Source organism: Lissotriton helveticus, chromosome 7 (genome assembly GCF_964261635.1).
Source record: "Lissotriton helveticus chromosome 7, aLisHel1.1, whole genome shotgun sequence".
In the NCBI taxonomy this organism is placed as follows: Eukaryota; Metazoa; Chordata; class Amphibia; order Caudata; family Salamandridae; genus Lissotriton; species Lissotriton helveticus.
Window position 1 is genome coordinate 155,750,418 of NC_136068.1, and position 27,656 is coordinate 155,778,073.

Sequence of the window (27,656 nt, forward strand, 5' to 3'; positions counted from 1 at the left end):
GATGGCTGCACCAAATCCCCTCTATTCATATAAGCATGCGTGTTTTATTTAGCTTTTTCTATTACACTAGGCTGGTTGATGAGCAAGCTACAGCTGTCTTTATGCCAGACACTGCTCCCAGTAGATGAAGCATTCAAACTAAAGAGCTTATCCCTAGGCTGTCATTTATGGGAGCTCTGTATTCCAGTAAAAGCAATACCACAATTTCCTGAAAAGTAGATACTGTGGAACTGCAAGCTAAGTGACCAACCATTCTGGTTTCCACAAGTTCATTAATCTCATAACTCAATTGGAGGAATAATGGAAGTCTCCAAATTGCAACTCACAAACTTATGATTTATCTAGTGACGCATACTAGAAACAAATAATACATTTTCTGCTTCCTGGTTTGGCATTTACTGGTAAAAGCCATGCTAGTCTTGTCTAGCTTTCCCTATTAAACTAACTGTCTCCAATTGTAAACATGCATTGGCATACCCAATAGGTCTCGCTTTTGCAAAAGATTATGCTATTGGCATGGTAAATAACGATGCCTTCTAGTATTTTTTTAAAAACCAACACATTAATAAAAGGCATTGTAATCTACAACGCCAATAGCTCAAACTCTAGTAAATCCGAGACCTATTGCATTGCAAATGCTTGTTATGTTGTTGGTGAAGCAGATGAGTCATTTTCTACTTCACAATTTCAAGGGCATTGAATAATGGTGCCACACTGTGCCTACTATGATTATTAAAGACAATACCACCCTCACAGGTTGACTTTGCTAAAGCTCGTATGGCTTAAAAGTGTGCAATACAAGAGCATTAATTCAAACTCAGGGGCTGAGGTGCACGGTCCGTGCTGCATAATGTACCCGAAATGATACAGAAAGGGATGCAGTAGGCCAGAACATAAGTGCAGTGGCAAAGCTGTGCAATTTCCATTACTAGTATAGAGGGAAGTGTTGCACAACAGTATTGAAGTTCAGAAATCACAGGAGTGCGATGCACCAATAGTTGCCTAGAGGAAAGTGTTACAGCTCAGGAGTGGGGAACAGCTAAATATTTGTGTTCTGCCCAAGTACTAGTCCTGTGAGGGTGCTGCAAATCAGTATTATGGTGCAGCGCCAAACTACATGCTCGGCCAGTGCTGCAATAGAGGGGAGTTTACTTGGTTAGGATTGTGGTATATTGGCAAAGCTGAACAATGTCCCAGTAGCAGAGAGCGGAGTGTCACACACACCTGGAACTGTGTGTCCTGGCTTAACAGTATATATGTACCAGTACTGCTATAGTATGTGTGGTGTAGGTCGGGGTGGAGTTGCCTCAGGAGAGGTACATAATGTGCCAGTACTCCTGTACACTGGAGACTTGTGGGTCGGGGTAGGGGCGCACTGAGAAAGCTGTACAATGGTCCAATACTCACACTGTGTGGTGTTGCAGGACAGAACAGCAGCCGAGTGGAGTAGTTCCCCCGCATACAAACAGAGGTAAAAGGCTGAGGGCTGGCGAGATGGGGAACCAACTCCACCTCCCCTACCGAAGAATACACACAACCAAAGAAACTTTTTAAATAAAAGTCTGGGTTGTATTTATTTACAAACAACTTTTCTTTAACCTTCACTAATCACCTCATGTATATTGCCTGGATAAATACATCTAAAATTGTTTCAAAACAATCTGAATATTTACAAAAGCAACTTTTGATATTTACACACATTTTTATGCCTGCATCAACTTTTATAAATCCAGGTAATCTCTGCTCCAGCCTAAAATCACACCTCATAGTTCATCAACAGTTGCCTATGGCCAAACATCTAATCTCCTAACAGGTTTAATCGGCTTTACAGACCTGGGTAAATGAATGAAAAAAATCAAAAATGTGTCACTGTGCTCAAGAGGCCAAATTTTACCCACACACAGATTCTGTAATCAGTCCTGGGCAAATCTCACTAGACGCCCCAGGTTGAGCCAGGCCTACCTCTCACTCCACAGGCCTCACGAGTTGAGGAAAGGGGTCCTCTCCATTCCCTAATAACTGTAAATCCTCTGGCACAGGTCTTGGGCAAAAACTGTTCCGGCAATTTCTGAACACGTCGAGATGTAAAGTTGTACAAGAATATTCATTACCAACTGGAGCAATATTAACACCCCCAGCAACCCTACCACCAAAGAAAATATTACCAACCACAGCAAACAACATTTGCCTTATTTCTGGTCAATGACAACTTCACAGCAGTATACTCAGATCCCTGCATGCCCCCTTCGGCACCCTTGGTTAATCTCATGTCTGTGCACCTTGACGATAGTGAGGTGCATGGCGAGAAACACTTTTTATTTCACCTGACCTACTACTGTAATTGTGGATAACACGTGTTTATGTCCCTGTGCTCCAATCCCTAAGTAGCCAAGAGGAGGCTGGCACTAAATAAACTGAACATGATGACACAAAACGATAACAGCGATTTCGGAGGATGCAGCGATGACCATTCGCTCTGATTCACTGTGATTATGGGGATATGAAGATATGTGACTAGTAAACTACGCACATCTGTGCAGCAGGCGCCATACTTAATATGTTAAACTATTTCACCGGTTATACATATTGTAGGCCTATTAACCCAAAGAAGGCCTTCAAGTGAGCCAAGGCAGAAGCAGGACACACTTCCTCGCACCATACCCGTGGTTTCATTGGTCATGCGCTGCGTCACCAACAGTACGGTTCTCCCTCGTCCACAGCAGTGCAATACCATCACCCCCGTGTCTGCTCCTCACAACTGCCAACTTTACAACGCCATCTACTCATGCTAGACATTGGATTGCGCCCTTCCTGTTCAGGAGTCGGAAGGGAGCCCATAACTATTGCCCATTCAATCCATGGCCTCTTGTAGAAAGACAGCTGGGCAGTTAGTTACATAAGCCTAGCATTAGGTACATCATGAATGAGAATATATAACAAGCCCGGGAGTTGTGTGCGCGAAAGTGATTGCGTGCTGCCACCAGTGCGCACTAAGCAGTAAAAGGAAACAAGCATTGGCCGTGCGCGACAGTGAGAGCAGTGCAACGCGGCGGAGGAGAGTGAAAGCAATCAAGTGAGAGGAAAAGCTGGCGGTTGCGCGCGTGAACGCAAGCACTAGGCCAACCAAAGCAGCTTGTGGTAGCACTTTTTAACGCCCCTACTAAATGTCTCGCAGAGCAGCTCATGCGCTGGCTCTAGCGAGACCTAAAAAGCTACTACTTAAGATAGCAATTGCGGACCCTTGCCCAGGGCAATGCCTACCGATTACATATAAGGTTGTAATTTAATAATGTGACATTACGGATTACAGTTCTACTTTTTTTGGGTCAGCGCCTCTTTAAAGATTGAATTTCTACAGAAGAGCCTTGCTTTTGTATGAACTGGAATGCAAAAAGCTCAAGAAAACAACATCAAGAAAGTAAAAAAAAAGATATATATATATATATATTAAAAAAACTTACCGAGGAGAAATCAAAGTCTTTATGATTTGCCAAATTTAAGATATAGTCGATTCGAAATTGGTTGGCTGGATTCGATAGTTCCACTGGAGGTGCCAAATTGCCCATTGCTGTCACTATTGTCTGTTTAAAAAAAAAGTTAAAAAGGTAAATTGAAACAAAAAATCTATCATGGAAATCTAAAAACTAAACCTTGAAATCACCTGCATAACTTCAACGAAAAATAAGGACCACAAGCAACTAGGTATTACGTATTTTTAAATCTTCTGGAAAGCAATTTGAAATAAAGAAAGGCACAATAAACTGTCTTCAGTTGAAATTTTGGGGAAAAAAGTATAGACTTTCAAAATGCATTGATGAGGTCCTTTTAAAAAATTAGATCAGAGAAAGAAAATGCATAAGAACTAAATCTTTAAGAATATGGAAAAAGAAAAATATCTTTACTAGGTTTAAATCCAATGAAACACAAACAATCTAGACCGAAAACGCCTCTTGTACGTACAAATGTCACCCAAATTATAAACTCCGTGGTTTGAAAGGCATGAATTCAATTTTTAAAAAGTACTCCGTTCACTATTACGATTTCTTTCTATCCTTGACTAGTATTAAATCTCACCTATGAAGCTCTTTACATTTATTCAACTCACAACTGGCATATCGACAATACAGCAGGTCATTTTACTCCTTTATCTCTCTAAATGGTGGGTTTATAATCTACATATGCATGTCCTCCCCCTCTATCATGGTATCCAGGTGAAAAACATTAACAGAAAATTATTGTGAGGCTACAATTTTCCTAAATGCCCCCAGACATCACAGAATGTAACTTGTAGGAGCGTCTGGCAAACCATCTTGAATAATAAAGCCCATGGTCTTTTCAACATTGTAAACTGCGGCAAACGCCTAAAAACAATTATCAAGACAAAGTGGGTGTAAATGTATAGAGCAACAATGGGCACCTAGACTACAATGCTTTCCTAATGCAAAAACTGAATATTTAATTGTGTATACATTCAACTAATGACTTTATAATCAGGAACACAAGTAAAGACCATACCATAAATGAATGAAAATGTGTGGATTCTAAGGTGTTTACACAAAAATATACATAATTCGATTCACCAGCACTTAATGTTTTATTGCATACTGGTATTGCTACACTGTACATACAAGGATTATTCCCTTCCCAAAGCAGCAAAAAAGCTTTTCAAGAACTACTTGGCATTAACACTCAGGATCAACTGTATTAATATTTTTCCAGTTGTCTTTTTTTGACATAAGCTTTCTTTAACCCAATACTTAAACATTATCGTCCATGCAGGAGCGCACACAGGTACTTATTGGTCTGGGTGGAGTCAGAGAACCCGAGAATAATATAGCTACTGTACATTGGAGTCTTACCATTTGGGCCGAATTTCAGAAAATTGTTAGTGTATTTTTCATGGGACCTATTACATGGAAGGTAACAAGAAGCATACCCGTTGGATTTGTGTTGGTAATAAGGCACCACCTTTTTGTTTTCTATTTAAATGCATTTTAGAGACTGGTTTTGATGGGCACAAGAACACAGGTAATAAATTCTAGTCATGATATAAATCATTTGTTGCTGGTGTCATGCTAATTTTAGGAACCGTGGTGAGTTTTGAGGTAAGCTCACAAGGTGAAAAATGCTGATCCTCTGTTGATATTTCATGGCTCATGATATCCTCATAAAAATTATGGTAAGTGCTCCAGAAGCCAATATTAGGGCATATTTTCTATACATTACCGAATATCCTTCACATCAATGTAGACAAAACCCTCGCATGTGATGTGTAACACAAATCTTTCAAAAGCAACAACAGTGTGTCAGTTTATTCCCCAGCACTGTACTGCAGTTTTACCACAGAGTTCTAATGAATGACTAAAGCGCTAACATTCCATACGCATGCCAGAAGTGTGGCACTTCCAAACACCATGTTGCAGAAATAGGGATCATTGAATTAAAAACCTTTTTATATCGAGCATGTTGTAAGTCAAAGATAACTGAAGTAGTAAAACAGATAGGAGGGGCGTGGCTAGCAGCCGATGCAAGCGGACGCAGCCTAGCGAGGCTCCCGTCCCTTGCCCCATTAATCCGTAATTTATCCGCAATTCAGCGCGGAATCCCCGTGAAAATCGGGTGGATTCCGCATCAACTATCGATGCCTGCCCAGGGTGCGTGACAGGCGTGCAGATCGCCCGCACTCAGCGCTGCGGATCCACCAGACCCGGAGAGGACGGAAAGCAACATGGCGGCGTGAGGACGCGGAGAACACCGGACTGTAGACGAGGGGGACCGGGGCTCGGCGGTCGGAGTTCGACAACCTTGTAGGGCGGGGACGAACCCCGTGAGGCGACCTGGTGACAGCGGTCTTCGTGCAGGCGACGGCGGCGCTGCGGAGCAGTGTGAGGATCAGGATCCCGGGGAGCCCGAAAATCGACGTCCCGGCTTCTGGGCCTGCGCTCCTCCGACGTCGGCACATTGGCGCATGCTTCAGCGCACGCAGGAGACCAACGAGCGGAACCCCCCGGGCGGACAACGCGAGTGCAGCCAAGCCCAAGACACAAGCGGAGCAACACCGCGGACCGACAGAGGTACGGGAGAAGCAACGGCAGTGGGAGGTCGGAGGCCCTGAAGGAGTGCGCTCGGCAGCGGAGGGCAGAGCGCGAGACCTGCCGGGAGACCCAACCGCCTCATCTCGTGGACCCTAGGGGGAACCCGGCTGGCTCCAATAAGGCACTGCAGTACTGAGGAGTGCGCCCCTGACCCAGCGACTCGGCCCACCCGCACTGCCGACCCACCCCATTGTCCGACTCCCGGGGGCGCCTACAGGGGTAATTTGCACCCTGCGACCACCTGGAGCAGCACTCAGCGCAGCGATGACCAACAGGACGGCACTCCTCCTGCGAGGTGGGATAGTGAATGTGAGCCTCGACGCCGTAGACAGCTTTGATCCCGGCAGGGAGCTCCGAGACTATCCAAGGGAGGGAAGTGGCGACAGGCTGGCGACCTTGGGCTAAGCTGGTATGCGGCCTAGCTGGTGAATAGCGGCGGAGACTGGCTGCCCCGCTTCCGGGACGACGACCCAGTCCTCCACTGGGAGACCCGCTTCGGCAGGAGTGCGGGAACATGAGCACGGACACCCGGCACACCGGCTAATAACTTGGCGACCCACGGTGAGAGGAGGAGCGTGGGAGATCGGCACCGAGGTGCGGAGCGGGAACCTGTCCTGACCGACAGCGGTGAACAGACCGCTGTGGGACCGCATTGCAGAGGAGGACAGCCAAAGGCAAACCCCCCCCCCACGTGGTAGTGGAGGGGGAGCGCACGAGTGCAGCGGCAGGACCCCTGGGGCACAGCTGCCACTACCAACGAGCGACTCCGGACCACTCGGACCGCGGGCTACCACTACCTAGCACGTAACGGCTCTACCTGGAAGAAGCGACCTGACATCCTGCTGAGTGACCTGTCGGTTACGACCAACCCAATCTAGCCTGGCGGCTCGCCCGGAGGAGGAATGGGGAAACCGAAAGGACCGAAAGGAGAGGGGGGAACGGCCACAGAGGCTCCGGACACCATGCAACAACCCCAGTCGGAATTGCTAACGATGCAAGACAAAATCCTGGAAGCTATAGCGGCCACGAGGACCGCCCTGCAGGAAGACATTGCTCAGGTATCGACGGGCCTGGGGCTCCTGCGAGCAGACCATGGGAAGCTAGCCGACAGGGTCAAAGAGGCAGAAGTAACTCTGAAAGACATTGTGCCAGGACAAAAAGCTTTGGAAGGAAAACTTACAGACGCCCTGGACCGCATCCAGACGCTGGAGAGGAGGGCGGAGGATGCGGAAAACCGAAGCCGGCGAAACAATGTACGACTGGTGGGCCTTCCGGAGAAAAGTGAGGGGACGGACATACTGGGTTACGTGGACAATTGGCTGCGGACAGTTGTAGCACCGGAGGGTCTGTCCCCATTCTTCACGCTGGAGCGGGCACATCGTGTGCCTGCTCGACCCCCGAAACGGGGACTCCCCCCGCGACCGGTGGTGATTAAAGTGCTCCACTACAGGGACAGAGACTGGCTTCTGCAGCGAGCGAGGGATGCAGGACCCTTCCAGGTTGATAATAGCAAAGTAACGTTGTTCCCGGACTACACCTTCGAAACTCAAAAGCAACGAGCCTCGTTCCTTTCCATTAAAAAAGAACTACGAACAGAGGGACTGCAGTATTCGCTGTTGTTCCCAGCGAGGCTCCGAATCTCATTGGATGGGAAGGAGTAGTTTCTGTCCTGTAACTCCAGTTCTGTAGTAGGGGTATCTCTGTTATAGTCATAATCTAGTGAATAGTCCCGCCCATGTGCGTGGACCCCGGAGCAATCAAAAATAATCTCTTACAGTGTCAAAAAATGCAGAAAATGCATAGACACTTAAGAGAGAATTTAAAGACAGATAATGCAGCCAAAAGGCTACACTGTCCAGTACTTCAACTAGAAATTCCACCATAAAATCCACAAAACAGCAAAGCCTGTACAGATTTCCCTTGCTTAACAGCAAAATCCCTCAGGAATGATAGAGAGAAGAACCTGGACAGACAAGCCCCATAGGCTGCCATTATGTGGCTTAATTAGGATACTGCGCCTTTAAGGAACCTTCCAGAACCTTCTCTCAGTATCCCAGAATGCATAGCAGGTCCAACTTAGCCTCAGTTCTTTTCGAAGGCGCAGAAAACGCCAGACCTGTAGCATTATGATCATGAACAACACTCCACCGGGGAGGCGGGAGGGCGCTTATGACTATAACAGAGATACCCCTACTACAGAACTGGAGTTACAGGACAGAAACTACTCCTTCTGTAGTAGGGGATCTCTGTGTATAGTCATAATCTAGTGAATAGAATGGCAAGCCCATCCCCACACCAAGCGGCGGTGGAGAGTAAAATAACGCCACTACTGTGCGAACAGATTCCGCAGCGAAGCCTGCCCAACCTGAGCGTCTGCCCTGGCATCAGAGTCCAGGCAGTAATGCTTAGCAAAGGTATGGACCGACTTCCAAGTGGCCGCCTTGCAGATCTCTGCAATGGGAACATTACGGAGCATAGCTGTCGTAGCAGCCTTGCCCCTGGTGGAATGAGCCTTAGGTTTGCCCCCTAAGGTCTTATTAGCTTTGCAGTAACACAACTGAATGCAGGACACAATCCACCTAGAGATGGACTGTTTAGAGGTAGCAAGACCCGTCCTGACTGAGCCATAATTGATGAACAATTGGTCTGACCTACGAATATCTTTAGTCTTATCAAGATAAAACTTCAGCACCCTCCGCACATCCAGGGAATGTAAAGACCTTTCCGCTGGAGAGGAAGGGTTCTGAAAGAACGTAGGCAAAGTGATAGTCTGATTGATATGAAAATCAGAAACAACCTTGGGAAGAAACTTAGGGTGAGTACGCATAACAACTTTAGCATTATGAAATACAGTATAAGGTTCTTGGCAACACAATGCCTGAATCTCACTCACCCTGCGGGCCGATGTAATGGCCACGAGGAACGCCGCCTTCCAGGACAGGTGCTGCAACGAAGCCTTATGAATGGGTTCAAAAGGCTCCTTCATCAACCTGGACAGCACCACATTCAAGTCCCATGAAGGCGAAGGAAGCCTGACAGGAGGGAACACTTTCCTCAAGCCTTCCAAAAAATCTTTGATCACAGGGATCTGGAAAAAGGAAGTCTGTGAAGGTCCTTTCCTGTAGGCAGTCAAAGCAGCCAGATGAACCTTAATGGAATGGACATTAAGGCCCGACTGCGCCAGATGAAGCAGATATGGAAGGATGACATCCTCCTTGCATGACGTAGGGTCATAGTTCTTAGACTTGCACCAGATGCAAAACCTCTTCCACTTGTAAGCATAGGAAGTCCTAGTGGAAGGTCGCTTAGCCTACTTCAGTATGCCCATACAATCCTCTGGGAGATTCAGATGGCCATATTGTACTATTTCAGGAGCCATGCCGCCAAACTCAAAGACGAGAGGTTGGGGTGCACCATCCGCCCCCCGAACTTCGTGAGAAGGTCCGGCCTGCACGGCAGCTTCATGTGAGGAAGGAGAGATCGGTGAAGTAGGTCCGTGAACCACCACTGTCTGGGCCATTCCGGGGCAATCAGAATCATCCTCGCCCTGGAGTGAGACAACTTGATGAGAACCGCCGGAATCAGGGGAATTGGTGGAAAAGCGTACAGAAAGCTGTTCGACCAGTTGATCCATAACGCGTTCCCCAGCGTCCCTGGCTGGTAGTACCTGGAGGCGAAGCCTCGGCATTTGCTGTTTTCGGCGGTGGCGAACAGATCTACGTCTGGAGTTCCCCACCTTGCGAAGACTTCTCCCAGTACTTCGTCGTTTATGACCCATTCGTGGTTTTCCTGCACGATTCTGCTCAGTTCGTCTGCCTGAACATTCTGCACACCTGGCAGATGGGTGGCCGTAATCGACAGTCCTCGAGCCAGAAGCCAGTGCCAGATCGCCTGCGCCTCCTGCGACAGAGTGCGCGATCTCGAGCCCCCCTGCTTGTTGAGGTAATACATCGTCGTCGTGTTGTCCGTCTGAACAAGCAGAGAGTTGGTCTGAAAGGACGGATGAAAGGCCTTCAGTGCCAAGTGAACAGCTCTCAGTTCCAGGAAATTGATGTGGTACGTGGACTCCGTCGGGGACCACGTCCCTTGAATTTGCAGGTCTCCGGAATGCGCCCCCCAACCTAGGAGAGACGCATCCGTCACGATGGTCTGCGTGGGAATGTCCTTGTGGAAGGGAACGCCTCTGAGGAGATTCTCCTTCGAGCACCACCACTTCAGAGACTGAAGAGCATGTAGAGACAGTCGTATCCTGTCGTCCCAAGAACCTCTCCTCTGGTCCCACTGATCCTCCAAGCACTCCTGCAGAGGTCTCATCTGTAGCCGTGCGTGAGGAGTGAGAAAGATGCAAGAGGCCATCGATCCCAGTAGAGAAGACACCGTCCTCACAGTCGTAGACGGAGTTTTCATGAGAGCCTGAGCCTTCCGAACGAGTGATAAACGTCGCTCTTCCGAAGGAGACACGCTTGCTGACAGCGTATTGATGGAGGCCCCCAAGTACTGGATGCACTGCACCGGAATCGGGACCGACTTGGACATGTTGATGTGCAACCCCAGCTTGTTCAAGAGAACGCACGTCTTCTGGAAGTGTGCTTGAGCTTCCGAGAAGGAGGAGGCTTTGATCAACCAATCGTCCAGGTACGGGTAGACAAACACCTTGTTCTTCCTCAGGTGCGCCGCTACCACTGCCATACATTTTGAGAATGTCCTGGGTGCAGACTTCAGTCCGAAGGGTAGCACCGTGTACTGATAGTGATTGGTGCCGACTTGAAAGCGCAGAAATTTTCTGTGTTTGCATGCAATGGGCACGTGGAAGTATGCGTCCTGTAGATCTATGGCACACATCCAGTCTCCTCGTTGCAGCTGAGGGTAGATCTGATGCAACGACAGCATGCGAAACTTTTCTCTGCGAATCCACTTGTTTGCCTGCCGCAAATCCAGAATGGGCCTGAACTCGTTTTTGTCCTTCTTGCGGACAAGAAAGAACCGAGAGTACAGACCTCTTCCTCTTTGAGACAGAGGTACGTCTTCGATCGCCCTTTTCCTTAGCAGAACGTCCGCCTCCGCCTGAAGCTCGTGCAGTTGATACTGCGAGCTGACGGGAGGAATCGATGGAGGAGGGCTGGTGAAACGTAGACTGTATCCATTGCAAACAATATTCAGCACCCACTTGTCCTGAGTAATTTTTCTCCACTCTGCCAGAAAAAATTGAACGCTTCCCCCCACCGGAGCGGGTAACGGACGAGGGGGAAGTAACAGCTCAGGGACGGGACCCGGCCGGGCCCTTGGTCGCGGTAGAGGACTGTTGACGACCTCTACCACCCTGTCGCTTCTGGAAGGGCCGCCTGTACTGCTGCTGCTGCTGTTGCTGTTGATGTTGTCCAGCAGACTGCCCCCTTCCACGACCCTGCGACCCAAACCGACGTTGGTACTGTCGGAAGGGTTTCTTTTCCTTGGGCTTCTCCAAGCCCACTGCCGTCAGGGTCTCCGCTTCGGCCTTCATCCTGGCCATCTCATCATCCGCGTGTTTCCCGAAGAGGGTACCTCCGGAAAACGGGAGATTCGCCACGCGTTGCTGTGCTTCCGGTTTCAATGACGTCAACCTGAGCCAAGCATGGCGTCTCTGGTGAATCCCGTGGCAATATCCGTGCGCGGACAGCAATGATATGTCCGCTGCGGCGCCGATGGCCTGATTAGAGACCAGCATCCCCTCCTTGACGATCTCCACAAAGTCCTCCTTGCGGTCTCGAGGGACGAGGTCTGCGAACTGCTCCATCGAGTCCCACAGGGACCGGTCGTAACGTCCCAGCAAAGCCGAGTCACTGGCGGCCTTCATGGACGAGGCGGATGTCCCACACGCCTTGCGACCAGCAGAATCGATCCACCGGCTCTCCTTGTCCGGAGGCACCGTGGACGCAGGGGAGGTGGCATGAAGCTTCCGAGCAGCAGTCACGATGACTGAATCCGGTACCGGGTCCTTCCTCAAGAAGGCTGGGTCTGAGTCCGGAGCCCTGTACTTTTTTAGGATCCTGGAAGGCACGGATTTCACCGTTGCCGGCGTCAGGAATAGCTGTTCGGCGGGCTCAAGGAGCCCCGGCACCAGAGGTAACAGGGGGCGAGACAAGTGCCTTTTGTGTAAAGTCTCAAATATCACCGAGGTAGAAGCCGTAGGTGCTTCAACCTCAATGCCCAACTTCGCCGCACCACGCAGGAGAACCTCCTGAAATGTGCTTATATCGTCTATCGGAGACACCCTAGTCTCCGGCGAATCGGACAGCGTGGGCGAGTAGGAACGGGTCCCAGATGGAGAACGCGACCTGGACCGACGTCTCTTGTGATGACGCCTGGATCGTGAGGAAGATCCACGGCCACTCCTTGATCTGTCCCGTCTCCCCGAGCGAGACCTCGACCTCTTGGGCCTCGGACGCTCCTTCGGCCTCCCAGGGTCAGGAGCTCTAGGCTTCTTAGGAGTCTTCTTCGGAGGCGTCGGAAACTTAGGCATCGACACCGCCCTCGGTGGGATCGGGGGTGGAGGAGCAACCGGACGCGGGTCCCGCGGAGCCGGCTTCGGAGGCGGGGTAGGGGCCTTCGGAGGAGGACCCCTCGGCACAGCAGGCCGCGGAGGAGGTGTAGACGGCTTCATCGGAGTATCCACCCCGGAATGCGCCGGTCCCGGCGAGCCACCATCTCTTCCAGAGCGTGGGGAGCCCCCCACAGTCCTGGGCCTGTCCTTAGGACCTCCAGACGTTGAAGACCGGTGTCCAGACGACGACCGATGTCCCCTCGACGTCGAACGGTCCTTCGGCGTCGACCGAATCACACTTCTCGACGTCGAACCGTGTCTCCGTCTCGACGTCGACCCCGACCAGATCGACGAGCCACGAAACCTCGACGACGGGCGATGGTGCCTCGACGGCGACCTCGACCTCTTCGCCGGCCTCGACGTCGACTTCTTGGATCGCTTCGACGTCGACCCTTTGGACCTTCTCGACGTCGACCTCTCTGACCTTCTCGACGTCGATCTCCTTGACCGTCTCGACGTCGGTCTTTTGGAATGCTTCGACGTCGACCTCTTCGGCGCCGGAGACGCCTTCCGTCGCGACGGCGACCTCGACGACGAGGATCCCCTCGACGACGATGTCCTCGACGGCGACCGGCGGTGTCGCCTCGACGGCGAGCGCCGACGCCGGGCCCTCCGATGTCGACCACTCGACGCCGACAGCGACGACGAGGATATCGACACCGGCTTCGACGGCGGCCGGAACACGTTCCTCGACGTCGACGGGCGACGTTTTCTCGACCCAGAGCCCTGGGGAGACCTGGAACTGGCCGTTGACCGTCCCCTCGACGTCGTGGTCAGCGCAACTGACCCAGACGGAGACCTTGGGCGAGGGCTGGTCTTCCTGCCCCTGGGGAGCCCCCCAGAGGCCTCAGCATGGGTAGAAGGAGCCCCTCCTGACCCACCTCGTGCCTTCAGCTTTCTCTCCTCAAGTCCCTGAAGCCTGATTTTCTTCCTCTCCTTCAGGGTTCTTCCAGAGAAGCTTCTGCAGATCACACACTCCTCAGGAATGTGGGAAGAGGGAAGGCAGAGAATACAGACCTCATGGGAGTCTGACCTGGCCTTCTTTCTTGAGCACTCAGGGCATTTATCGAATAATGCAGGCATTATGGACAAACAAAGAGTGCAGAAACACAGAAAGAAAGTCACCAAAGTACTTTAAAAGTACCAAAAATCGAATTTAGTGTAAAAACACCAACAAAACCCTTGAAAAGGGAGAGCTCAATGCTCCAGGGTCCTGCTTGCAGGAGCCGGAAAAAAGAACTGAGGCTAAGTTGGACCTGCTATGCATTCTGGGATACTGAGAGAAGGTTCTGGAAGGTTCCTTAAAGGCGCAGTATCCTAATTAAGCCACATAATGGCAGCCTATGGGGCTTGTCTGTCCAGGTTCTTCTCTCTATCATTCCTGAGGGATTTTGCTGTTAAGCAAGGGAAATCTGTACAGGCTTTGCTGTTTTGTGGATTTTATGGTGGAATTTCTAGTTGAAGTACTGGACAGTGTAGCCTTTTGGCTGCATTATCTGTCTTTAAATTCTCTCTTAAGTGTCTATGCATTTTCTGCATTTTTTGACACTGTAAGAGATTATTTTTGATTGCTCCGGGGTCCACGCACATGGGCGGGACTATTCACTAGATTATGACTATACACAGAGATCCCCTACTACAGAAAGCACTGTTCTTTACATCATCGGCTGATGCCTGGACCTGGTGGGACTCTTACAAGGCCGGAACAGATGGGGCCCGCTACAGAGCTGAGGAGGAATTCCAACGGGGCTCGGTACGAAGATCCAAGCGGCTTCGGAAACGTGGCCACCACCAGAAACGGCCGACGGACTCGCAGACGGAAGTGGAGCGGAAGGAAGCACTGCAAGCGGTGAAGGAGGTCTCAGGTGTAGTGGCACCACAGCGGGGAGGGGAATCTATTTCGGAGGACAAATAAACGGGGTCGGAAACTGAACTATCGGAGGTGGACAGCACAAAGGGCCCGACTGTAACGCCACAAACGGCGGAGGAAGTATTTGGCAGCTAAATTTCGTACCTGGGGGGGGCTGGTGGCGACAGCCTGGATGGACTGGCGAGCCCAAACGCTGGAGCAGGCAGACGTGAGACTGGTCAATCGTGAGTTTGGACGAATATTGAGGGGCGGAGGGGGAAATGGGAGGCGAATTTCACTGAAGTAGCTAGTTCACGTGCCCAGAGGCCCCTAAGGCCACCGCAGTACAGACTGCGGAGTAGACAGTTTTGAGAGCACTTTGCTCAATTGTTTGGACGGGGGTGACTCTTTTGTGGTTAGGTCCTGTTCTAGGGGGGGTGGATGTCTAGAGATGTTGGGGTAACTCAGGACAGGGTGGGGGGTAGGGGGAGAGGGGCTGGGCAGAGAGGGGTTAGAGGGCGAAGGGGAAGTAAGACAGAACAGTTGGGGATGGGAGACGGGGGGTCATTACTGGTGTCTGGCCACTGTGGGACAGGGTTCTTAGCCAACAATGTCGGGATAATGGATAGTGTGGGATCGTTAAAATGTGTGTCCTGGAACGTGCGGGGTCTGAACTCAATGACTAAAAGGCACAAAGTCCATACTTACCTAGTCCGCAGGGGGATTCACATTGCCTTCCTGCAGGAGACCCATCTGATTAAACAAGCATTTACAATGCAACGGTTTCGCCTTTGGAAAATTTAGAGCTATTGGCAATGTAAATGACAATGCCATTTATTTATCTGTTTTCAAAACCAATACATAAATACAAATTTTGTCATTTACAATGCCAATAGCTCAAACTTTTCCAAAGGCGAAACCGTTGCATTGTAACCCTGCACACCCTGGCAGTGGAGGCAGCACCAGCACGTGACAAGCCTGAGCGTGGGTAGTAAAGGGCATGTGGCTGTCAGTACCTTTGTTATGAGGAGCTCGGGTGCCTCCCCTCCAAGGGTAGCCTGCGCAGCCCGGCAGTGGAGGCGGCACCGGCGCCTGTGACAAGCCTGAGCGTGGGTAGTGAAGGGCATGTGGCTGTCAGCCCTCCAGCGAAAACTAAAAAGTGTGTGAACTGTTTAGATCGAATGAATAATGCTTCGGGTGTCGTTTCCCTGCCCACTACGACCTCTGAAATGCATGCTGTACACAGAAAACAAATGCACTCAACAAAAATGTTGTTTTAATAAAAACGTAAAGCATCTCGATTTCCTTCTACTCGTATGTAAAATGAGGTGCAACCCTGCCATAGCAGAAACATCATCCTTCTATATAGCTCAGCTGCTTGTTGAATGAGCGGAAAACACTACCCTAGCTCAGTACCTGTCTGCTCGCCGTTCCACATTGTCAATCACACGCCGAGATGTCACCTGTGACATAAATGTTTTCCGGGTTTTTTTGTGCGAGATGCACGCCTCCTCGTGTGGTCGCACCTACAATCCTCGTGTGGTCGCACCTACAATCCCAGAAACAATGAATTTCAGAGCCAACTATAGAATCCCTACCTTTCAGACAAATTTGTGGTAGACTACAAGCACGGGTGTGACGACGGCAGTAAAACACCGAGAGTAAAGAAAGAAAAGAACGGCTAGGCTAAGGAGCAGGGAGATAGGCACCTTCGGGTAAAGTCCGCGCTTTATAAAAATGCATTAAATACATAAATAAATAAACGACTGCACGTTGAACTATAGAAACAGAAAGAGGACCAGAGTCCTCGCACTCACCAAAGTCATACACTCTACAGATGGATAGTAACGCTTAACCGGAACACAGTTAACGTTTGCAGCTTCTGCAACACCAACGGGAAAGATCGAACAGCGAACAGATTCCTCCCTCTGACACCAAAACCTCCAACCTAACCAGCACGTCGAAGAGGGCATAAACATCAACGAAAGACTTGCCGAACTACTGCCGGCGCGGTATAGATGTAAAAGAAAGACTGAGGACACGGAGAGGAAAAGGGCTTTCGTCCGTCTACCCCACGAGAGTGTGTGTGGGTGTTGTTTTTTTTCTAGGTCGACAATCGGCAAGACCTGTACTATTCAGTAAACGAGGTAGCTCTAGCCTGCTGCTAACTATTTGTTCAGCCATTGGAGGGGGCGGGAGAGGACGCGGGAGGGGGCGGGAGAGGACGCGGGAGGGGGCGGGAGAGGACACGGACGGCCGGAGGGGGCGGGAGTGGACACGGACGGCGGGAGGGGGCGGGAGAGGACACGGACGACGGGAGGGGGCGGGACAATCGGCAAGACCTGTACTATTCAGTAAACGAGGTAGCTCTAGCCTGCTGCTAACTATTTGTTCAGCCATTGGAGGGGGCGGGAGGGGGCGGGAGGGGGCGGGAGAGGACGGGAGGGGGCGGGAGAGGACACGGACGGCGGGAGGGGGCGGGAGTGGACACGGACGGCGGGAGGGGGCGGGAGTGGACACGGACGGCGGGAGGGGGCGGGAGAGGACACGGACGGCGGGAAACGTGCACAGGACAGCGAGGGGGGGCGGAAATGGACAGCGCATCAGTGAAAGGGGAGGGAACGGGAAAAAACGTAACTCCGCCCTGGGAAAAAATCTCGGTAACGCCCCCGAATCTGGTCCGGCCTTGACGGACAGATCTCTGTTCCAATGGCTAGCCTCCATTTATGGAGCTAGCCAATGGGACAGGGGGGCGTATTCCATTCTCCTTACTGGAAATCAAGAGATTTCTCTGGAGGCGGAGCTAAGAGCTCCGCCCTCCAGCGAAACCTAAAAAGAAGGGGCCGCACTACAAAGGAGGTGGAGGGGTCACCTGTTCTGCACCACATATTCAGCGTTCGCTAGGGGGGTACTAATTTGGATTCGAGCTGGGGTCCCCTTCCAGGTCACTAGGCATACAGTGGACCCGGAGGGCCGATTTGTAGCTGTTGTGGGATTACTGAGGGGTCGTCATATAGCGCTCTGCAGCGTTTATGCACCGAACACTGAGCAAGCGCCTTACTTCACTAAACTATCCAAGCACTTAGCAACCTACTTTGCGGGCCCGGTGTTGCTGGGGGGGGACTTCAACTCTATTGAGGACACCACCTTGGATAGATCACCCCCACCGCTACACGCTTCCCCAGTACACAGATTGGCGAAACATAGATTGCAATGGCAGGGGCAGTGGGATTTCACTGATGTGTGGCGCGCGCAACACCCTATTGAAAGGGACTATTCCTTCTATTCCTGCATGCACGACCTCCATGTCCGTATAGACGCGTTCCTATGCTCCCAACAAGTATTACCATTGGTTGCCCGAACGGAATACCTAACACGCACGATATCAGATCATAATCCCCTGCTACTCGCCCTAGCCTGGATGAACGGAACTACACCGATTCCAACATGGCGGCTCAGGCCGGACACGCTGGATGACCCACCATTCAGACCATCTACCACTTCGCCGCGCTCGCGCTGCTACTAGCGCGGAGTACTTTTTAAAATCTCCTCTTCTGTATTTGGGTTCGTTTTTTGTTTCATTCATCCCTGTTTTTAGCCTGCCTGTCTGCAGCTTGCGCCCCCTTCTCCCCTTACCTGCACCTTAAAAACGGCATTTTCTGCCTGCCAAGCACCACCACTTTGGTGGGTCCGGGTCCTGGGGGTCATTTTGGGCGCCATCTTTGTTTGGGCTACTTCAGCCAGCGGCGGCCGCCATCTTGGAGCGGACTCGCACGCTCAGGCTTGATTGGAGCGCCTACTTAAGGCGGGCTCTAGCGTGGTGCTGGTCAGACCATCTACCACTTCGCCGCGCTCGCGCTGCTACTAGCGCGGAGTACTTTTTAAAATCTCCTCTTCTGTATTTGGGTTCGTTTTTTGTTTCATTCATCCCTGTTTTTAGCCTGCCTGTCTGCAGCTTGCGCCCCCTTCTCCCCTTACCTGCACCTTAAAAACGGCATTTTCTGCCTGCCAAGCACCACCACTTTGGTGGGTCCGGGTCCTGGGGGTCATTTTGGGCGCCATCTTTGTTTGGGCTACTTCAGCCAGCGGCGGCCGCCATCTTGGAGCGGACTCGCACGCTCAGGCTTGATTGGAGCGCCTACTTAAAGTCGCTCCCTCACGCGCAGCGTGACGCGCAGGTGGACGCCCTCGCTTAGCCTGAGTCGTGCCGGAGTCCTGCCCGTCTGCGCCCGTCAGCGTCCCAGAGGCGTCGGTGCGGCGGGGGACCTCGGTCCGGCGATACTTTGGCTGAGATGATTTGCTATACCTCTGCGTCATTGCGGGACATGCAGGGCCATTCTAGCTCCTGCCGCTCCGTCTTCCCTGGGCGGTTTAGGGGCAAACGACGCTGCCCAGGCTGTGGTTGGACGCCTTCTTGGACTCGTGCCACAGTTCCTCGCCCGGCAACAGCTGGCGTGAAGCATCTTTGCCTGCTGCTGAACACGAGGTCGGTAGGACGCCACGCCCTGCACATTTACGATCTTCTGGTCAGGGAAAATCCCCTGTGTTTGCTTTTGACCGAAACTTGGCTGGGAGAGGCTTCCAATCCGGACGTCTTCTCAGCCATTCCTCCGGCGTACAATATCTTCCGGCAGGACAGAGTTAAGGGCAGGGGAGGTGGAGTGGCGGTAGTGGTGAAAAAAAGCGTCTCCTGCTCAGTGCTTCCCCTGAACTCCATTGGGAACGCCGAGTCGCTCGCCTTCACGCTCAGACTGTCCCCGGGTCAGGCCCTGAAGGGGTTGCTGGTTTATAGACCACCAGGCCCTGTGGGTTCCTTTCTGGAAGATCTGCAGACAGCCGTCTCTGAGCTGGCGCTGACCACACAGCATTGTGTCGTGGCCGGTGATTTCAACTTCCACCTTGACGCGGCGGATGACCCTGATGCGGCCAAATTGCTGGATGTTACATCTCCGCTGGGTCTTATACCGTTCGTGTCAGGGCCAACACATGAAAAGGGGCATACCCTGGAGCAGGTGTTTTCGTCTGTTCCACTCATGGAGGTTGATACCCTGCAGATGCTCTGGACCGATCACAGGTTGATCAGATTTTCGGTGTCGGAGTGCGCGCGGCCGGATAACAGAGCGCCTATCCTGCTTAGACCGGCCCCGAGAGCGCTGCATAGAGTGACACCTGACATGCTAGAGCAGGCGCTGCTGGATCACCCGTGTCATCTTTCGGGGGATTTGGACAGCGACACTGAGACTCTGCAGCGATGGCTCACGGACAGGCTGGACGATCTTGCCCCTAAGGCAGCCCCCCGGTCCACGGCAGCACGGCAATCTGCACCGTGGTTTACGGAGGCGCTTCGTGTGGCTCGTAGTCAATGCAAGGTGGCCGAGAGGGCCTGGCGCCTTCTGTATGATGAGGAGGCTAAACTCGCCTACAAGGTGGCGGTGAAGGCCTACCACCGGGACATCCTGGGTGCCAAGAGGGATTATCTGGCTAGGAGGATAGAGGCATCTGCGAACTCCTGTAAGGAGATCTTGAATATTGTGAAGGAGTTTACGACCCCCAGCTCCCATCCGCCCCCATTAGCTTCGTCGGATGCATGGGCGTGTGATTTTGCTGGTTTTTTCACAAATAAGATCAAGGCGATTCAGGCCACCTTCGTGGAGGGACCGGATGGAAGTAGCGTCATGAGGGCGGACTGTGGACTTCCGCATATACCTGCGGCGGTGCTGTCCGATTTCCCTGCTGTTTCCAGCGATGTGTCTTGGACGCTGCTGGCCAATCTTAAGTCTGGCTCGCCACTTGACCCCTGCCCTGCCAAATTCTTGGCCGGGATGGCGGCAGTGGTGAATCCACTGGTCAACCCCATCCTCAATGCCTCCCTGAGGGAGGGGAGGGTCCCTAGTTCTTGGAAAAGAGCGATGGTGATCCCCCTCCTAAACAAGCATTTACAATGCAGTGGTTTCGCCTTTTGAAAAGTTTGAGCTATTGGCATTGTAAATGACAAAATTTGTATTTATGTGTTGGTTTTGAAAACAGATAAATAAATGGCATTGTCATTTACAATGCCAATAGTTTAATCTTTGCCAAATGCCACACAAAAACACACAGACCCACACACACACACAGACCCACACACACCAACAGAGCCCCACACACACACATTTCCACTTTGTGTAACTAACCTAAATTTGTAAACGTGTATTGTAAAGAGACATGCATGTTCACGTGCTCGTGTAAGCAAATCATGTAACTTGATGTGGATTATGCATATGTCTGATGGGTGGTTTGGGCGAGCACCACTTCTGAATTTAAGACTACAGACACAATCCACAACACATTATCACAATACACAAAGACAAACTCAAAAGCACACGCAGACACTTCTCCCTAAACGATTATCTGTCCGATGAGTCTGGGTGCCTTTCATTGCTCGAGTACTTTACCTGCTGTGAGCCATTTTACCTACGTGCGCGTGACGTCTGAGTCCTCGGGACCCTGTGTACTTCTGTCTACAGAATACCTTTTTCAAAGCCACTCTACTCGCCCAAAGCACCCGACAACACCCTGAGCAGCAGACGCGCGCATTGTTAGTCACCTTTGGTAGATCGGGACAGCACCCCCTCACAAGCATCTCATCTGTGCTGTGCGCTCCTCCTTCTCACCTGAGTGTTAATGAGCAGAGCTACGGAGCTAGGAAGGACCAGGTCCCCCGCATGGGACCACTAGGGTTTTTAGCTGCTACTAACGTAGAACAAGCACCTACGAGGACACAGGGGGCGGGAGAGGACACGGACGGCGGGAGGGGGGCGGGAGAGGACACGAACGGCGGGAGGGGGCGGGAGAGGACACGGACGGCGGGAGGGGGCGGGAGAGGACACGGACGGCGGGAGGGGGCGGGAGAGGACACGGACGGCGGGAGGGGGCGGGAGAGGACACGGACGGCGGGAAACGTGTTTTTGAAATACTCGACATTGGAAACTTTTCTGGTAATAGCGCTGCTTTCAGCAAGGTAAACCAGCAAGTTAAATCCTGACATTAATCCCGACAAGCTGGGGGCATCTGCCACTTCCGGACTCATACACCAGCTCGCTGTTACGAGCTGCGCCCGATAATTTATGTGCCTGCTAGTTTGAGCTAGCGGATGCGGCTCTGGGATTGCCGAGAGATGTGGCTGTGGCCTGGGCTGCTTCTCTTGCTGCGGTGCCTGGTGGCCCTGCTGAATTTGAGAGTAAAGAGGCCACAACACGGATGCGTGCCTGATCGAATGTCTTTCTCCCTGAGACCCTGGTGAGTAGTGTTCCCGGCATTCCTGACCTGAAGAAGGCAGAGTGCTCAGAAGTGTGCTAGCCTGCTGTGGATGCAGCCGCAATATTGCTGTGAGGGCCAGAGGCGCTTGACAGTGATTAATCTCGGTGCGGGTGCTTGTGCCCTCTGCAATTCGCTGTGACCATGCAGGAGCACTGACCCACTGGTGCGAGCCTGTGTTTGGCGGCACTTGCTGCAACCTTCACTGCAGTCCTATACGGAAAGATCGGCCTGTTTAAATTGTCGGTGAGTGATTGAGGACGTGTTGAGACTGAGCTGCCTGCAGTGAAGTGAATGTCCCGCTCAGCTGGGGATCTGGCTAAAATAACTGCCCTTGTGCAGTGAACCACATATCGAGGGGGACACTCTGGTTAGGGGCCTGCGGCACCCGGTTGGGACTGTAGTTGCTAGTCAAGCCGGGCATTGACGGCAGGGTACGGGACATTGGAGAGGCACATGCGACTCTCTATACAAGGAGAGTAGCACTGTATGGCGCCCATTGACAGCAACCCCCCCCCCATTTCTCCCTCCACCGGGCTTAGGGCACTCGCATCAATATACAGTACATGCTCCCCCCATCTGGCGGTGTTCTCTTCGAATATGAGTGTTATGTTAATTGCTGGCCTGGCGGGAGGGGGCGGGAGAGGACACGGACGGCGGGAGGGGGCGGGAGAGGACACGGACGGCGGGAGGGGGCGGGAGAGGACACGGACGGCGGGAGGGGGCGGGAGAGGACACGGACGGCGGGAAACGTGCACAGGACAGCGAGGGGGGGGGCGGAAAGGCACACGGAGGGGGCGGGAATGGACAGACTTTCAGTGAAAGGGGAGGGAACGGGAAAAAACGTAACTCCGCCCTGGGAAAAAATCTCGGGAACGCAACCGAATCTGGTCCGGCCTTGACGGACAGATCCGGCACTCAATGGCTAGCCTCCATTTATGGAGCTAGCCAATGAGAGCCGGGGGACGTTCCCGAAGTGCTTATTGTCAACATAGGATTTCACCTGCGCTGAAAAGCTGCGCAGAGCGCAGCCTTTGGCAGGCGAAACCCAAAAAAACGGGTCTCGACGCCGAGGCTTTGGCCAATTACAGGCCAATCTCGCTTCTTCCGGCGCTAGCGAAGATAACGGAAAAACACGCCCACGGCGTCCTGTCGAGCTTTTTGGAAGCTAACAATCTGCTCCATATATCCCAATCTGGTTTCCGTCCTAATTTTAGCACGGAAACTGCTCTGTTAGAGGTTACTGAGATCATCAGGGAGACCTTGGATGTCGGCGGCAGGGCCATGCTGGTCATGTTAGACCTATCGGCGGCTTTCGACACCGTCCCCCATAAGGCGCTTTTAGCTAGGCTTTATGACATCGGCCTTAGGGGGATGGTGCTCAGGTGGTTTACTTCTTTCCTTGAAGGCCGCCGCCAGACGGTCTGGGTTTCCCAAAGTTCCGCCGAGATGCCGCCACTGGGAGTCGGGGTTCCACAGGGTTCTGTGTTGAGCCCCACATTGTTTAACATCTTTATGTCCCCTTTGGCGGCCTTGGTGGAGGCACACGGGGCCCAGATCGTCTCTTATGCCGACGACACGCAACTCCTCTTCACATGCGGGAAAGATCAAGAGTTTGATGGAGAGAGAATTCGGGACTGTCTTGCATTGGTCTTCGACTGGTTCCAGCGGAACAGTCTGAGGGCCAACTCAGGCAAGTCTGAGGTTCTATTCTTTGGTTGCGTTGCCGATCCGGAGTGGCAGCAATGGTGGCCGTCCGACATGAGCCCTCCGGCACAGTCCTCCTTGGTGGCCAAAAATTTGGGCGGCAAATTAGACAACCAGCTGTCGCTGCGAATTCATATTCTCGGCCTGGCTGGCACCTGCTACGGAATCCTGAAAATGCTCCGTAAATTTCTGCCTCTGCTGTCTGAGGAGCACAGGAGGATTACTGTGCAGGCTCTCGTCGGCTCAAGGCTTGACTATGCCAATGCCCTCTTTCTGGGCCTCCCTGACAACCTGGTTCAGCGCCTTCAGGTGGTGCAGAACTCTGCCGCCCGGGCTATTTTTGGCGTACGCAGACGAGCTCGAGCTTCCGGGCTGCTTCAGACGCTTCACTGGCTCCCTATCAGGAAGCGGATCCAGTTTAAATCCCTGACTCTGATGCACAAAGCCCTGTATGGATCAGGGGCGGGATATCTGCAGCGAAGATTGGCTTTCTATCGCCCAGTCCGCTCCCTGCGTTCGGAATCCCTCTTTAAAGCGGTGGTCCCACGGGTGAGGAAGGCCCGCGTGGGAGGGCGGTCTTTCAGCTGCAGAGCTCCCCAGCTTTGGAATCTGCTTCCTCTTTCGCTCCGCAGCACTGCCAATTTGCTCCAGTTCAGGAAGAGCCTGAAGACCTGGCTTTTTAATCTTTAGTCTGTTTTACTGTTTTCTGCTTGTATTGTTTTCCTCTACTGTCTCTTGTCTTATTTTAGCTGTGTTGTGTTATTTCTACTCTGAGTTGCAGGTGGAAAGCGTCGGGACACTCATATCGAGTTGCCGTACGCTATATAAAAGTTACATAACATAACATAACATAACATTCAGGGCGGACTTAGAACTCAGGATCACCCGATACTTTGTAGAAAACGAGGAGACTACCTCCTCCAGAGCCGCCGAATGGGACGCATTCAAGGTAGTGGTAAGGGGACACTGTATTGGGAAATTTGCAGGTGCACGACGAACGCTGGTAGAGGACTTAGACAAGGCGGAACGGACGCTGCGGGACGCTGAGAAGTCGCGACCCGGCCACCCCGAATTGCAGGGCGGGGTTAGTGCGGCACGAGAGGCGGTTGCGGTCGAAGTGGAGCGCCTACGCAGCTTTGATTACAAATCTTATTTGACTAAGACTCTCGCTGAAGGGGACAAGACAGGGACACTCCTAGCCTGGCTGGCCAACCCCCCATAGGGGTTCCACCCCGATACTATCCCTAACAGGAATGAGCGGGGAAGTATACAACACCCAACCAGATATAGTGCAATGCTTCAAAGACTACTACGGCAATTTATATAGGAGGGGAATGGAGGCCCGACCCGAGGCGACGGAAGCCTTGTTGGCAGAGACCCAACTGCCCCGACTTGACCCGGAACACGCTAAAGCAATCGGAGGCCCGGTCGACCTTGCGGAAATTAGAGGAGCCATAAAGAAAATGGCGCGTAACAAAACACCGGGGATGGATGGGCTACCAATTGAGTTCTATGCAAAGTATGTGGAGCTACTAGCCCCAAGACTTAGAACGGTATATAATGAAGCCAAAGAGAAGGGAGAGTTGCCCCAATCGATGCGCGAGGCGATCATGATTCCGTTGCTAAAACTGCGTAGAGATAGCGCAGATCCAGCGTCATACCGTCCGTTGTCAATGCTGACGACGGATTACAAAATCTTAAGTACGATTCTGGCCGGGAGACTGATAGCTCATATGAAGGGTTTAATTCACGGGGACCAATCGGGCTTCATCCCTACCAGGAACACGTCCCACAACATTCAGCGGTTGCTCAGACTGCTAGCAGACCCGCCACAGGCAGCAAGGGCCCCTATGGTGTTGGCAGTTGACATTGAAAAAGCATTCGATAGTCTGGAGTGGGACTATCTCTATGCGGTGATGCGGGGTTTTGGCCTAGGGGATGACTATATAAAATGGACCAAAGTGCTGTATGTGCGGGCAGGCGCGAGGGTGAGAGTGGGAGCATTAATATCAGATCGCTACGAGGTGAACAGGGGAACAAGACAGGGCTGTGCACTTTCACCTCTGTTATTCGCTCTGGCCATGGAGCCGTTTGCAATGCTGGCTAGGAGAGGTGATGCGTACCACGGACTCGAAGCGAGAGGGACATACCACCATATATCGCTGTATGCGGACGATCTTTTGGTATTCTTAGATAACGCCGAAGAGGCGGTTAGGGGCGCGGAGGATTTACTACTGAGATTCGGGGCACTTTCGGGCTTGAAGGTGAATTGGGCGAAGACTTGCCTTTTCCCGCTCCGGAAGATGGAGAAGCATCCGACGGCAAACAGCATGCGCTGGGAACCAGATTGTCTGCACTATCTTGGGGTTTACATCTACCACGATCCCGCCAACTTGTTGGACGGGAACATTGGACGATGTATTCGAGCGTTGAAGGGCAACATGTCCTTCTGGGCTACCCTCCCCCTATCCATGACGGGACGAGTGTCCCTCCTCAAAATGATCGCCCTACCACGATTGTTGTACTTTTTTAGGACCCTTCCGATATGGATACCGGGAGAAGTATTCAGGCGCTTAAAATCTAGCGTAGTGTCATTCCTGTGGGGTGAAGGCAGGCGACGAATAGCATTGACGACTCTCATGCGCCCGAAAGACCAGGGAGGGCTAGCGGTCCCAGACTTCGAGCTCTATTATCTGGCGGCGCAACTCCAATTCTTCACGCAGGAGGTGGCAAGAGTATACCGGGGGCCTGACCAAGAGAGAGACGCAGGAACCCCCCGCCATGTGCTGGCATACGTAGCCCTACAGCAGAAATTATTCCTGAGAGGGTTGACCCAAGAGGAAAGGACACTGCGGCTGTGCTGGAATCGCATGCAAAGGCGTGCAGGTTCAGGTCATCCATACGCACCAGAGATACCATTAGGGATGATGACGGCGCTTCCGCATGGAGGGGATTGGTCGAACCTCCAACTGTGGGAGGAGGCGGGACTTCAAATGGTGGGTGACTTATACACCGACGGGGTGCTGACGGAATTCCAGACTCTGCAGGAACGATATGATCTCCCACGTGGAGACTACTTATTACATGCGGCGGTGGTGAGGGCAATTCAAACACATTGGGGGGAAGGACTGATTGAACCTAAAACGTCATTGGCGTGTCAATACACGATGATGACAGAAGAAACAATCAAGGCGGTTACATGTCTTTACTCCAGAATGAGCACGGAAAACATTCCACCACTGACACGCCTCAAAACACAATGGGAGAATGACCTGCAAAAAGAAATCCCGGACACAACATGGTCCCAGCTACTTCAGCGAGCTAGGAAAAGCAGCAGAAACGCCCGTTTCCAACTAATACATCTTTATATCCTGCATAGGGCCTACCTCACTCCAAGTAAAATAGTACAATACTTTGGCGCAGTAGATGCAGCATGCCCCAGATGCGCGCTAGTAGGTGCTGACTTGCTACACATGCTCAGGGACTGTCCGCGATTGCAGGAGTACTGGATGGGAGTTGGGGACACCCTGAATGAGGTCACAGATAGAGTCCTGCATTACGATAGCGCGGTCGTCCTCCTACATTGGTTTCCACACACACGCAAAACGAAACTGTCGAGCAAATTTATAGACATGGGCCTACTGATTGCAAAGAGGGAGCTCACCAGGGGTTGGAAATCTAAGACAGCACCAACACATCAAAAATGGTTGAACGAATTTCTGAAATGGGCAGCGGCAGAGAGCACACTTAGGTACCAGCTTGCCCGGCGTACGGCAGATGAGAAGGCTCAGGAAGCGGCGCTAGCATGGGAGACCTTAGTCCAGGCGCTTAGGGACGGTGCAGGAACGAGAGACGAAGAAGAAGAAATACTACACGGGGAGGCCCCAGGGGAGGGTTAGACCTCGCACTAATGCTGGACACACACACCTAAGCATTGTTTCCATGATCCTACTTCCACCAACTCGCCCGAGTTTACAAACAAGACACGTAGGCTCAGACACCAGGGACACAGGGAGGGGGGGGGGAGAAAACAGTTAAACTAATCCATACTACGAAGAGAGTTAATACACCACTACAAAACGAGGGGATGCAGACGGCGCAGAACAACCACAGGCGGAGGGGGTTGAAT

The 27,656-nt window shown here is 52.0% G+C and overlaps 1 protein-coding gene across 5 annotated transcripts in view; it reads right to left on the reverse strand.

Annotated features, from left to right (window-relative positions):
• Nucleotides 1-27,656, reverse strand: part of GNAS (GNAS complex locus) — a 949,043-nt gene that overhangs the window by 298,647 nt on the left and 622,740 nt on the right. For all 5 annotated transcript variants that reach the window (XM_078651839.1, XM_078651837.1, XM_078651836.1 and 2 more), the window contains one exon: nucleotides 3,462-3,581. In XM_078651839.1, coding sequence (XP_078507965.1) covers nucleotides 3,462-3,581 — 120 coding nt within the window. The remainder of the gene's footprint in view (nucleotides 1-3,461; nucleotides 3,582-27,656) is intronic.